At 42.4% G+C, this 14,452-nt stretch overlaps 2 protein-coding genes and 1 long non-coding RNA gene across 4 annotated transcripts; 1 reads left to right on the top strand and 2 right to left on the bottom strand.

The window, feature by feature from the left end:
* The first annotated feature begins 585 nt into the window (after positions 1–585).
* Positions 586–2,634, top strand: LOC135500531 (uncharacterized). Of its 2 annotated transcripts, XR_010449464.1 has the most exons (4): positions 586–713; positions 1,886–1,949; positions 2,301–2,377; positions 2,585–2,634. It is a non-coding gene; the product is annotated as an uncharacterized LOC135500531 (long non-coding RNA). The 2 variants fall into 2 exon arrangements; XR_010449463.1 differs by lacking the exon at positions 586–713 and having other exon boundaries at positions 1,656–1,949.
* Positions 2,635–6,867: 4,233 nt separating this feature from the next.
* Positions 6,868–7,755, bottom strand: LOC135500842 (uncharacterized). Its single transcript, XM_064792508.1, has one exon. The coding sequence runs from the start codon at positions 7,753–7,755 to the stop codon at positions 6,868–6,870; it is 888 nt and encodes a 295-aa protein (XP_064648578.1).
* Positions 7,756–7,866: 111 nt separating this feature from the next.
* Positions 7,867–8,361, bottom strand: LOC135500841 (uncharacterized). Its single transcript, XM_064792507.1, has one exon. It carries the CDS (start codon positions 8,359–8,361, stop codon positions 7,867–7,869), a length of 495 nt encoding a protein of 164 aa, XP_064648577.1.
* Positions 8,362–14,452: the final 6,091 nt, after the last annotated feature.

The raw sequence follows: 14,452 nt of genomic DNA, 5'->3' as shown, positions 1-14,452 counted from the left end.
AATGAAATAAAAGCGTTTTAAGATACATGATATGAATTGATATTAATATTCGTTAAGTGGGATTGTCGGTGGACGTTCATTGTTGAACAGTTGTGCTGGAATTACGAAAATATATCGATATCGTTGAGAGTTCATTCATTAGGGGCCTGTTCTCAATTTTCCTTACAACGCCTCTAGCACTGGGCAATTGCCACCATCTTGAAAAGCAGTGCCGTGGATGGCTATCGCATCGCCACTACGCATGAGAACACGATGGCTGCCCTGCGCTGCATTGATAGTTCGTAATAAATTCACATAAAAACACACCAGAAGATCTTCGATTTTATTTACAAAGATCATATTTTGTTATTTATTGATAAAACAAGCCATTTTACCACAGCAGAAGACACATATTAGGCCTGAATAAGACTTTAGAATTTGAAGTGGTGGTGACGATGCCGATATCCAAGATGGCGGAATTATACCAGTGGTCAAATCTCATCTATTTTGGGTAATTGCATCATTATTTCTTTTTGTGATTGGTGATTTGTAAAATTGAGAATGATTGAAAAATCAGTATTTTTTCACCCAAAGACATGAGTGAACATTTGATAAGTTTATTGTGATTTAATTGGTAATTTGGTCGACATTTTGACAATTATATTTAGCAATATTTCGATAAATGCGGACCTGCTTCTTCCTCTTTTCGTAGTGACGGTGTTTCGATAACTCAGGTCAGTTTCACGGCAAAAATAAGTGGTAGTTTTGAAATTCGAATGTGCATTTATTGATGTAACGATAAAGTACATTTCCGAGAATAATTAGTGAAAGTTTCAGTAGGTGTCGATTTTTGTAAAGTAGTGTACTACAGGCGATGGATTGGCTCAGCCATGTGCTCGTCGTGTCAGCGGGGCGCAAGCCGTCATGGGGGATGTAGGCTACACTACAATGCACGTGATTGATGGTTGAACATTCACTCTCGTTGACAGTGTATTATTGAAATATTTGATTGTGATGATGGTGTATTGTACTAGGCCTTGCACGCTCCCAACGTGTGGCATATTTCACATTGATACTACCAGTATCAATTACAAAAAAATAGATTGTGAGTAACAATAGGCCTACAATACTACAATCAAGATGTACAGACCGGGGGAGCTGGCTGTACGTACCCATAAGTCTTTGCGGTAGTCTCGCGCGTACCGGATATAACCCATCAAGCTTTTCTCCTTCAGAGAAATACTGCGTTGCGCTCAAGTGCCTTATAAGGCTGTGAACAAAATTAACGTTCGACCAATGAGAAAGCCACATTACCCTGCATACGAGGTTGGACGCGTGATCACTAAATGACAAGTAAAAATAGAATCAGACCACATGTTTCTATATGTCAGAATGCTGCCGTTTGCGCTGTAGTACACGTGTGTTGTCCAAATTTTCGATTTCAAGCAAGTTTAAGGCCAACCTCGTGTCCACCAGACTAATGCATAATTGGCAGTTGAGCGCAACGCAGTATTTCTCTGAAGGAGAAAAGCTTGATAGGTTATATCCGGTACGCGCGAGACTACCGCAAAGACTTATGGGTACGTACAGCCAGCTCCCCCGGTCTGTACATCTTGATTGTCGTATACAATCAATGCTACATGTCATGAGGGTGGGAACGGGGAAGGGGGGGGGGGTAACTGTCTCGACGTCCCGTTAGGAAAAAAGGCTTATCCCGTTTCCCAATATGCAATTTTAGCCGAATCGTGACGCAAAACACGGCTTGTCTCGAATCCCGCTAAAATAAGGGTGTCTATCCCGAATCCCGACAGTTATTTTCGGCCCATCCCAGTGTCCCGAAAATACCCGTTCTCCCCCTCATAAATAGTAGACCATATTGTCACATTGATGTTTTCTTTCATTACAGTTAGACTTCGAGATCTACATTTTCGACAAAGGCCTGGTGTATAAATATTACGTACTTGATGAAGGTAATATTAATTTCTTCAAATTTGAAGCATGACGTTAATGGGGTACCAGCACAACTTCATTGACTGCTACGTGGCGCTGGTGGTAACTAAGGTATTGCATCGCTCATATCACTTGAAAAAAACATTTACCCTAGTTACGACCAAAGCTGTTTAGCAGAGGGCGATACCTCATCAGGAGCGCCACAATCATATCATTGGTGTGAAAGCATTTGTATGAAGTTTTTCAGTTCTCAATGTGTTTAAAACCTTAATTGTGAAATTGTGCACTTCGAATTCAAATTTACGTCACTACGTTAGTTTGACATCCATTGATGTCACGGTAATTTCACTGTTATGCTGTGCTGCTTTCAGGTTTAATGACACGAATGAGTACAAGTACATTACATATTTTCGACGAAGGCCTTCTGTAATTTCACACGCTTCTTACGGTTAGTATTGATTCATAATTTCTAGTAAAAAAGTTAATTTTGAAAGTGAAAAATATGTTACAATACAATAGACCTGCAAATACCATATACGCAAGTTTTGAACAAATATCACACATATTCCCCAGTTGACTTGTGATGATATTGATAATGGTGGTGGTGGTGTTATCATGTACATGGCTTCTAACGTAGTAAATGTTTTCTTTTCAGCAACATTCAATAGATTTATTTACTGTATTATCATTTCGACCAAGGCGAATCGACACTTCAGTTACACAAGGTTAGTAACTTTTGTTCACAAAATCCAAATGGAGGCAAATACGGAACAATCAAACTTAGTCATTCAAGTCAGTTACTGAAGCACAGTGAAAACTGTCGGGAGTAGTGCAACTGATGGCATGTCAAACTTCCAGTGACTGTCCCTGTCCATATATTTCAAGACAGTACAAATCTTGTAATCATTTTGTTTATGCAATGTACGTTATTATGTATCATTTCAGCACAATCAAACTTAGTCATTCCAGTCAGTTACTGAAGCACAGCGAAAACTGTCTGAATTAGTGCTGCTGATGGCATGTAATTACTCTACTACCACTACCAGTGACAGTCAATGTCCATATATTTTCAAGTGTGCGAAATTAGTACTCGTCTACTTCTTAGTGTTATTTGAATGCAATGTATGTTATAAAAATATTTTTTCAACACTATATCAACCTTCTCATTCCTGTCAGTTTCTGAAAATCAGCTAAAGCAATCGCTACCAATGCAGCTGATAACAGCAATTCTTTTTGTTCCCAATGCCCATCCATGACAATATATTTCACGCATGTGACAATCGTGTAATCATCCTGTTTTTTGTGTTCTATTCATGCAATAAATAAATTCAGTATTTTCAAATCATTGGTGCTACAAAATTATTCTCATTATAGATTATTCATATTTTATAAAATGCTGTCATGTCAAATTTTGTGTCCTATAAATCATTATGAAGTCGGCATTTTATATACAACTTTTGTACTCCTCCTAAATAAACATACAAATCTTGTTTTATGTAAACTTTGTATATGTGACCCGTCACAGCAAAACCAGGCGCATGTCGCTCTGAGCTTGGCAGGTTGAGACGGACTGTTTGTTCATTTATCTATTGTCTGCCTTTTGTAAAATATGAGCACATCAATTTCTTCCATTATCTCCTGGTGTCATTTAGGCTCATCTTCTGTGCAACATGTACCTGGTTTTGCTGTGACGGGTCACATATTCTATAGATATACAACACTCTAATGTCACAATGCCTCTCTCACTCGCTTTTATATAGCAGGATGTATGAATAAACATGACACACCAACTATGTACAAAATTGCTAACAAACTGCACCATTTGTCAGTACACCACATGAAATACAGAGATATGTCTTAATTTTAATCTTTCATTAGCGACACCATTTCTTACCCGTGTGCCTCCTTCATTCATACATCTTGTACTTTAACTCAAGATACCCATCTTTGAATATTTTTAGTATACCAAGTACTACAATGTCAATGTATTGAAGTCATGTTCTTGTAGTGTTATTGGCTTTCTATTATCTTGTCAAAATACCACTTGGTTCTCGCAAAATCTCAATAAAAACAAATGCTATTGCATGTATTGCATATTCTAACAGCTATCCACTGTATCGATTTATCCATCATCTGTACTATTTGTCACAAAAATGTTATATTATGTAAATCATATTTCATTACATAATGCACACTGCCAATTACTGCTGAACCATTCATATGTCATTTAAATAAATAATTTTCAACTTTTTAAAACCGTCTTATAGTACTGTTCTTGTCACTTAGCTGAACCAATTGCTCTATAGCATGAAATTTCCAGAAATGAGCCAGGGACTGAAAAGTGCTGTTTTAACAGAGAGGTGTCCTAAACTGAGAAGTCGAGTTGAATGGAAACAACCAATTTGGAACCAAAAACTACTGTCCTTATTAAAGAGGTTGTCCTCAATAGAAAGGTGTCCACAAAAAGTAGGTCCACTGTATATGAAAGTACAAACCCTGGTACATGTAGTGACATCATCTACTCCTCAATGTGGACACCTGCAAATGCAGCGACAATGTCACATCAGTTATTTAATTCATCGTCCTTAGTGCAGATGGCACCACCCATCAAGCATGTTGGTGACGAATAGTGTCGCAGCATTTCGTCACCGAGCTTACACGAAAATGCACTGTCATTCATTCAGCCATAAGTGTAAGACTGTAGGGTTGTTTCCAACCAAAACATGTTCGAAATGTGTCAAGCATTCGGAACACCCAAAGACTGATTAGAGAAGTCAAAATTGAATGGAAACAACCAATTTGGGACCAAAACCAGTGTCCTTATTGGAAAGGTTGTCTTTAATAGAGAGGTGTCTACTAACGGAGGTTCCACTGTACATAATGTAGGAACCCTGGTTGTGACATTGTCCACTCCTCCAGCTGCACACCACCAAATCCACAACAATGTCACACCAGTTATTTAGTTCATCATGCTTATGGTCATTGTACTTTCATCTTATGTAAAATGTAACTTTTTACACGGTTTCAATAAACGATTTGTAATTTGTAATTTGTAAATTATAAATTTCACTAATAATTTGACGCCGCCAATTCCACTGGTCTTCGAAATACGTAAGCTACACTGTTGACGACTATGACATTCCTCACAAACCACATTGTGAATCAGACGCCGATAGGCTTGTATTTATATATATTTACAGTTTTACGGTCTCAACAGCGCTTACCGAATGAGCGAATAAAGAAGATAGATCTGTATACAAAACTCGAGTACTTTCGATAAATTCGTACGGGAATCTACAATATATTCTTCGGGAAACGATATCTATTGATGAATAAATCATCTCTCATGCAATCCAGCTGATTGAATCGATCCCTGAATACCCGTTCTCGTCGAAGATTTCGCCTATTCCGTTCCTGAATCAAGCGCAACATGATTCCACGTCTACCCTGGACGAAGTCCTTGCGACTAAAGGAACTCTAGACTACCTTCAGGTTTAAAGGAACTGAATAAAATAAAGACAGGATAAAACCACTACCTGAAACACTCTTAATGGTAACATTAACCTAGATATTTTAAAGGCACGTTTATGAAATGCGTTCTTCCTTTAAGGGGTGACTTTATCCTAGCATTAGGGCTAAAGGCACTTTATTAGGCTTGGTCTTATCACAGCCTAAGTAGGTCACCAGTTCTAACAGAAAAATATGTGTATTTTGACAATTAAATCACCCTAACTCGAACATGCTTGAATCAATCTAAAAACATTTGCATCCCGATCAAGCACCCACAGTTTTGGACGGATTGTAATGGTTTGGGTACAAAAATGAAGGTACTGCTTTTTCTTCCCTTACAGAATGATAATGTTACTTTAAGATCATTTGAAATGATTCATCTCTAAAAGTGACATTAAATACTCAGTTGTTTTCTGCAAAAACTGCCTGTGGGTAAACTTTACCCAAAATTGTCTTAAATGACTGTAAAACACAGTAAGTTGCATGATCTGATCAGCTCTGGAACAAAGGCATAAGCTGAACCTAGCCATGCAAATTTACCAGTAATGACACCCAAGTCAAAGATGACAAAACACGAAAGACTCCAAATTGCCAGGTTCTAAAGAAATCATCACAAGCAACTTACAAATGGCACAATTATTGATTAAACACACATGATAATTAGCCTGTCCTTGCACTCAGTCATTGAGAAATCGAATCTCTACACGAATTAGTGTCATGTAATAACTATATCACAAATTAGCGCAAACCGCATAAGGATGCGAATTATATGAATATCACGGCACATGGAGCCGGAGCAGCGATCCGCCTACACCCCTTGGAAGCTCCATGGCTTAATCAAAGTAGCTAACTTTTCAAACAGCACTAAACACCACAAAGAGCTAAGGTAGCAAATCTCGTCAACCCAAACAGGGTCACCTTTGACACATATAACGAAGGTAACACTGGTGCCATTACAATGCAGAAACAAATTATACCACTTGGAAGCTAAAGGCTTTCGTTTCACACTGCACAATGATGGATTTCCATTTGAATTTCGTACTGTAAACCACGTTATACTAAGTACTCCTTGATTGATCTAAGGTTACAGCGCATTGTCCTGTGTATACTAGTAATCCAATTACGCGCAGATTCGAGTAGGCACAGCTTTGAAACTGGCCTCGTAAGTGTTGTCGATTTCGTTTTGACACGAACAGAGCGCACACAGCTGTCCTTCCCAGGGAAGACTTCGACCACTCGATCTGGTGGTCACAGGTTCGTCGGAGATGATTCTTCTTTCATCAGGACGAAATCACCAACTTTGAGATTGTCCACCTGCCCCAACCATTTCTGACGTTGCTGTAGTATCGGTAGGTATTCTTTGACCCAACGGCTTCAAAATAAATCCGCGATATACTGGACATGCCGCCATCTACGCCTGTAGATGTCTTACCTTACGAACCTACCAGGGGGTAGATAGGGACCCGACATGAGTAGTAGCAGATGGTTTGGCGTAATTGGCTCGAGATCTGTGGGGTCTTCTGATAGTGGAATGAGTGGACGCCCATTGATGATGGCTTCGACTGAACAGAATGTCGTGGTTAGCTGTTCATCGGTAACTGTCTGCTCGATCATGATGACTTGGAGAACATTCCGGACGGAACGTATCTGACGTTCCCATACTCCCCCCATGTGGGACGCTGTGGGGGTGTTGAACTGCCACTCAATATCACGTTGTTGCAGAAATGTCTCAATCTGATGCTGATTCCATTCCTTTACTGATCGACGCATCTCTCTTTCTCCGGCCGAGAAGTTCGAGCCGTTATCTGACCGTTCTCGGGCAGGTTTCCCGCGGCGGGCAATGAAGCGTTGCATAGCATTAAGGAAGGAATCTGTATCCATTGAAGCAAGGACCTCGAGATGTATAGCCCGGAGACATAGACAAGTGAAAATGCATCCGTACCTTTTCTGAATGCTTCGGCCATTCTTGACGCTGAATGGACCAAAGCAGTCAACTCCAACGTAGGTCCACGGTGGCTTGTCAGGGGTGACCCTATCCCAGGGCAGGTCTGCCATCATCGGTTTCTGCAGCGATGCTCTCAGTTTTCTGCATAGCATGCAGTCATTTCCCACCTTGGCAGCGACTCGTCTCCCATCGATTATCCAAAACTTCTGACGGACCAGAGACAAGACGTGACAGGAGAGCTCATGGTAGAATCCAACGATACAGGTGGAGACTGGATGAAGCTTGGGTAACAACATCTGATGCTTTGCTTCTTCAGGTATTGGTGCATACTTCAGTCGACCACCAACACAAATGACACCTTCTTGGCTCATCACAGGATCAAGCAGGTACAGCCGACTGAACTTCGTCAGGGCTTTACCCACCCTCAACGTCTGGATCTCCTCAGCGAAACTTATCTTCTGTACGTATTTGACTATTTCAATCTAGGCCTGCCTCAGCTCATGGACTGACAAGCCTAGGCCAGACTGAATCTCTTCATTGGGTTGACGTATTTTCTGAAGGAGGAATGACTTAAACCGGAGTATCCATGCCACTGCTCTCTTGAGATGATGCCATGACGAGCATTTTGACAACAGCCGATCCAAACCCATTGTCTTATGCTTGGCCACGGCAGTAGCAGCAAAGTTGGCCATCTTCGTCTTCACTTCAGGGTCTTCCTTTTGAACATCGTCTTGAGCAGGTTGGATAGGCCAGTCCTCCTCCTTTGACCATCGGAATTCTGGTCCCCGTATCCATCGTTGAGATCCTACCAATTCACCAGCAGCAAGGCCCCTCGATGTATCATTAGCCGGATTGTCGCTCGTGTTCACGTAACGCCACTGGCTTGGCGTTATCTCAGACTGGATGGCTGCCACCCGATTTGCAACAAAGGTGTGAAAGCGACGATCTGTGCTATGGATGTACCTCAGGACCAGCATGCTGTATGACTATGCAATATCTACGTCCAATTCTCTACGCAGCATCTTATTCAGCTTGACAGTCACCACGGCTGCTGTAAGTTCAACCCTTGGTATCGTCATCGCCTTCATGGGATTCAGCTTTGCTTTTGCCTTGACGAACGTACAGTGGATATCGCTATCTCCATTGACTATCCTCAGATATGAGACTGCTCCGTGGCCCACCAGCGAGCCATCACTGAAGTGGTGCAGCTCCAACCTCGACCTTGTACCAAATTCTGATGGAGATAAACATCTGTCCAAGAGTTCCAGCCTAGGCAGCTCCTCAACCCATTTCGGCCAGCGTTCTCGTATTACTCCCGGTACAGTGTCATCCCAGCCTAGCCCAATCCTGCATAACTCTTGCAGAATGTGTTTAGCTGTCAGTGTGCAGGGAGATGCTAATCCTAACGGGTCGAAAACCGAACTGGTTAGACTCAATATTCCTCTTCTTGTATCGGGTTTCCTTTTGATGCAGATCTTGAAACCAACGTGTCTTCTTGGACGCACCATTGCACCCCGAGAGCTCTATCACTGGGCAGATTACTCCCGATCTCCACTTCGTTCACTCCTGCAGCCCTTGCCTCCATAGGTACTGTCTCCAAGACTTCTCGGAAGTTGCTGAGCACCTTGGTGAGGTTGAAACCGGAGTCACGCATAATCGCCCTCATCTCCTCGACTACTCTGGTAGCCTCAGGCACAGCTTTCATAGAACAGAGGTTGTCGTCTACATAGAAGGATCTTCTGATCAGATTGATTGTCTCTGGATTGAATGTACCTGCAGCTAAGGCATCTCCAGAGGCTTGCCTCAGCGCATAACCGCAGCAACTCGGCGACCAAATCCCACCAAACACATGCGACATCATCCTACATATCACTGAAGGATTTGCTGGATAACCGTCCTGCCACCACAGGAACCTCAAAACATCTCGGTCTGCTGGTCTAACGCGCACCTGGTGAAACATTGCTTCCATGTCACTTTTCACTGCGACGTGTTCTTGGCGAAAGCGTAACAGGACTCCTATCAAGCTGTTGTTGTAATCTGGCCCTTGTAGTACAATATCGTTTAAGGAGAAGCCATGAAATTTGGCCGCACAATCGAACACTATGCGGCAATTATCTGGCTTCTTCTCATTGAAGACAGAGTGGTGCGGTAAATACCAGGTCCTTCCCTCCGGCCCCTGTGCATCTTCTGATGGAACGATTTCCGCATACCCCTTGTCTATCAGATCCTGTATGCCCCTACTGTACTTCTTGTATAGCTATGGGTTCGACTACAGGCGCCTCCCCAGCATACTGGGCATACGTTCAGCCATAACGAAGTTGTCTGCCAGTCCTGGGGTTTCACGTTTGAATGGGATCGCTAACTGGAAGTGGTCACCTTCTTTAAAGTCTGCCCAGATCTTTATGGCTTGCTGGTCGTATACGGACATTGCTGGCTGATCGTCCAGCATCACCTCATTCTCCACTTCCCAAAACTTCTTCAGTTGGCTTTCCGACCTGGCGTCGCGGGTCGTATCCAGGCATATGAAGTTGCATTCCGCCTTGTCATGGCCATGCATACCCATGGATCCGTTAAGGGCCCATCCTAGTCGGGTGCGGGTGGCATAGGGGTCACCCTTGTTCCCTACTCGTACATCCAGGGGCGCTAGGGCTTCTGGCATGTCCTGACCGATCAGCAATTTAACATCGGACAAATCAGCACAAGGTAGCTCGCATTTAATTCTTTAGCGGTAAAGGGCCTACTACCCTGCAAGACGGGAAGCCTGGTACCTAAGGCGTAACACGATGGTATGTGTATCTCATTGTCTTCATCGGCACTGGAAACATCGAGGGCAGCTACCATCATCGTTGTCCCCTTATTCTCACCGATGAGGGTGGTGAGTGACATGGTCGTTTCCTGTCCCTGAACTCCAAGCTCCCTCAACAGGCCTTCTGTACAAAAGGTGTTAGTCGAGCCGGAATCCAACAAAGCATGAGCTTTTATCGATCGATCAGCAGCAGCGGCTCGTATAGTCACCGGGATAATCGGCTGGGCTATTTTGGCGGTCCCGGCCCCTATGGCCGGCTTCCCAATCCAGGCATTGCTCCCTGTATTTGTAGTCTCAGCATTTTCGGCTCCTCTTATGGCCGTCTCCACTTGCGTAGTCACCCTCGGAGTTGATGCAGGTGGTTTATGATCAATGTGTAGGAACTTAGTGTGCTTCTTGTTGCACACTATACATCGGCGATCTACTCTACAGTCACCAGCGAAATGTCCCCCTTTCAAGCAGTTATCACAAAGCCGCTTACCTCGTGTGAACTTGAGCCGATCCTCGGGCTTGGCATCCTTGAACTTCTGGCAGCCAAATAGGCTGTGACTGCCAGCACACATTGGACAGAGTGCACCACCAGGTGTGCCACCACCGCTAGGTGAACTCTTAGTTTGCCTCATCGCCTGAACATCACTAACACTCGGGGACATCGCCGTGTTGAAGCTGGTCCCCTTTCCTCGATATCTGTTTCGGTCGTTCCTATCACCCTGACTGTGTCCATTGCCAGCACCTGCTTTGGCACCAGATGCCTTTACCCCAAACATCGGATCGTTGGCTTCTCTAGCCGACTTGGCTGTGAACATTATTAAGTCTGTTATCCTGGGGTAGGCTCCCGTCGCCTCCAAAGTATCAACAGCCCTCTTCCTCCATCTTTGCTGTAACCAGAAGGGCAATCTGTCCACCAGTCGTACCAGCCATCGAGCGCTGAGTGTCGACCTCGGCAATTCTCCCCATTGCCTCAAGGGTTTGTTGGCAGCTTTGAAGCTCATCAGCATAGCCCTGCAGGCACTTATGATCTGAGGGTTTTATGACTGGACCCTCAGTCACCTTCGAAATCCGGGCTTCAGCAATGACATGGTTGCTTCCAAATCTCTCTTGTAGCAGGGACCTGACCTTCACATAACCTTTGCTCGGGTCCATCATGGCACAGCACTCAATAACAGTAAGGGCTTTACCTTTACAATACTGTAATAGTCTATTCAACTTCGCGTTGTCCTCTACGTGGGCCCTTCCCACAGCGTTGTCGATGGATCTTATGAAGAGGTGGTACCTCAGAGGATCCCCGTCGAAGTACATTATCTCTGCTTTTGGTAGTTGAATAATGTCCAACATTTGCCTCAACTCAGCACTGTTCGTCGAAAGGTTTGAATTATTCATTACGTTGTGATTCGTCGCCACAACTGAACCCACAGACAAAGCTAGATTTGGGTCTGGAGTGGTATATCTGACAAGATTGTATGGGCTCTGAGCCCATGGCACACCATACCCTACATCATTATTACTATAGTCTGCTGAGCCACGTACCTGCGGCCATGATCTGGGGAGGGGCCCCCGATTGACCCACTCCTGTGCCCCTGGGCTTAGTGGAGTGTCAGCCTTCTTATCCACTAACGGTTCACTGCCACTAGTTTCACTAATATCAAGTAGAAAAACTGCACACTCAGGCTTCTCAACATAATTACTAAGCTCAATGTGGTTACCAGTATCCTTACCCTGTCTCTGTGACGACGAGACAGACGATCTACTGGCAGCTGTTCTACTGGCAGCTGTACTGCCCCGCCCCCGTGCCTGGGCGTCGAGTTTTACCATTTCCATCCTTACTTGCAATTCTTCTTCCTCCTGAGCAAGACGTTCATCCTCTTTTTCCAGCTCGAGCTCCATCTCAAGCCGTCGCCTCTGCTGCCTGACCGCTAGCTGCCTTGCCCGTAATTCATGAAGAATTTTCAGCATCTTGGACTCTGCCTCGAGCTCAGCACGTCTGGCCCCGATCTCGGATCCACCAGTTCCAGCTTGACTCACCGAAACCTCAGGCCCGATTTCATCCAATGTCGCCCAATTATCAGCTTGATACCTCGTGGTGTACATGTTGTCGTCAAGTTTCTTGAACTTTATGTAGGCTTGAAATCTAAAGCGTGGACAAAAATTTCCCAAGTTATGAAACACCTCTGTCTTCTTTATTTACTCATCAACAGGAGAGGGTTCACTGCAAATACAAACAGTGAACAAACATAAGTAATGATAACATCAACAGGTAATCAAACCACATGAATTACAGCCAGCAATTATAAGACAAAACAATAACAATCAACACGAGTCACAACCGAAGTCAGTGGTGTCTTGAGACGTCCAGGAGGTGTTGCCCCCTATGAGAAGCATTTCGAACTACATGCACTAGGATTGCATACAGCCAATTAGGCCTATATTGTAGGGTAGATCATGAACCAGAATCATGAACAGGCCATAGAGGGTTAAATGAATAATACTGACGTGAACCTTGGGCACATTTAGTATAGTTACTGGTCACAAAGAGAAATATTTTACATGGAAAGTGGGGTGATAAAAACCTGCCAAAGACAAAACTGGAAAAGCGTCATGGGCGTGTCCTTATGAAAACGGCATCACCAAACCATGCAAGAATGCCTAAAATGGGCCTTACAACTACCGATCTTCAACTTACAGAAACTTTGTGCCTTTAAGCCAATCACCAAAGTTATTGAGACCTTCTTTTACTTGATCTGGTATTGACGGTTTTGGTTAAGGGTCTGGTTTAGGATCTGGTCCTGGTTCTGGTCCTGGTTTAGGTCCTGGTGGTGGAGGTTTAGGGACAGATTTAAGAGCGGTGCTGATATTAAAACCAAGAGTTGTGAAGATCATAACTACAGATGATACTATGGCACCAATGGTTAAACCTTCACTCTTGAAAAGTAACTTAATTCTATCCTTTAGTGAAATAGTTGAATCTGGTTTAATTAATACATCTTTTATTAAACGTTTAGCTCTTTCAGTTTGTGACTCCCTCTCATTGTCAATCCGCCATACCTTTGCCTTTTCCTCATCCAGTTTGTCTTCTAGTTCAGTTATTTCTTTTTTCAGCTCTTCTATTTTTCCAACATCTTCTTCTACCTAGTTTACATAGTCTCTTTGTAAATTTTCAAGCTGTTCGTTTAGTTCCATTATCTGCATATCCTTTTTCATTTTTACTGTAGCAAGATTATCACCAGCTTTTTTAATCCTCTAAGTTCCCTAAATGCATATTCTGTGAAACCTAATTCTTTAAGTTCATCATCAGTTGCATCAATAAACCTATCTATTGGTTTGGTTGATTTAATAACTTTATCGATTACTGTCTGTGTTTCACCTGATACTAGAGGTTGTATTACAGATGCTGGTCCTTCCATAGGCACTGTTGATGGTGTAATAAAATTCTGGTTCATCTCCTACCATAGCTTCTGGTTTATTACTTCCAATAAAATCTTTAATCTTGTTAAAAATTGTTGTACCAATTTTATCTCTTAATGTACTTTCAGCATAGAATTCACCATTCTTTTTAGTTAAAGATAATGCAACATCGTTATAGTTAGGAGTAAAATTTTGTATTGCCTTATCTCTTTGGTTTTGTGTCAAATTTTAACTTCAGCACCGTCTGGATAGTAAAACAGAACATCGCCATTAATATGTAAATGTAATACTAGATTATTCAAGTCTTCACTGACATATTTCCATTTTGATTTACTCAATGCTTTAACACGTTTATCCTCAATATCTTCGTAATTTGATTATTTTGTCTCAAGTTCTGCATCAGTAACTTTTGCTATTTCTGGTGTGTCAATAAATGAATTATCTGTAATTAAATTACTTCTATTACTTACACCAAGCTTGTATTATCATCACGGTGTTTATTGTAAGTATCATAAATTTCGTTACTAGTATCAGTTGTTCTAAAATCATCCGTTCCCTCAGTTTCAAAATCTTCACCTCCCTCATACATATTTAGTATTTCTGAAATTATCTAATCAGAAATTATCTAATCAGAAATCACATATTTTATTATCACATAATTTGTTATCACATATTTTTGTTTGTTATTACATAATCATAAAAACAATAAATGCTCCAGAGACTGCATACAGCATGAACTTAATTGTACTATGTGTTTCATTGTCATTTTTAATAGTGAAAGGAGTAACAATTTCCTTAATAGGAGCATCAGTACTAGTTCTGATATCATTCTGTCTATTTCTTCTACAGGGGTCTTAAAA

This window comes from Lineus longissimus, chromosome 16 (genome assembly GCF_910592395.1).
Source record: "Lineus longissimus chromosome 16, tnLinLong1.2, whole genome shotgun sequence".
In the NCBI taxonomy this organism is placed as follows: domain Eukaryota; kingdom Metazoa; phylum Nemertea; class Pilidiophora; order Heteronemertea; family Lineidae; genus Lineus; species Lineus longissimus.
This window is presented reverse-complemented; position numbering and strand designations above follow the sequence as displayed.

Excerpts from the sequence above, each read along its gene's own strand:
- LOC135500842 (XM_064792508.1), bottom strand. The coding sequence starts at position 7,755 with ATGAGCCAAGAAGGTGTCATTTGTGTTGGTGGTCGACTGAAGTATGCA.
- LOC135500841 (XM_064792507.1), bottom strand. The coding sequence starts at position 8,361 with ATGCTGGTCCTGAGGTACATCCATAGCACAGATCGTCGCTTTCACACC.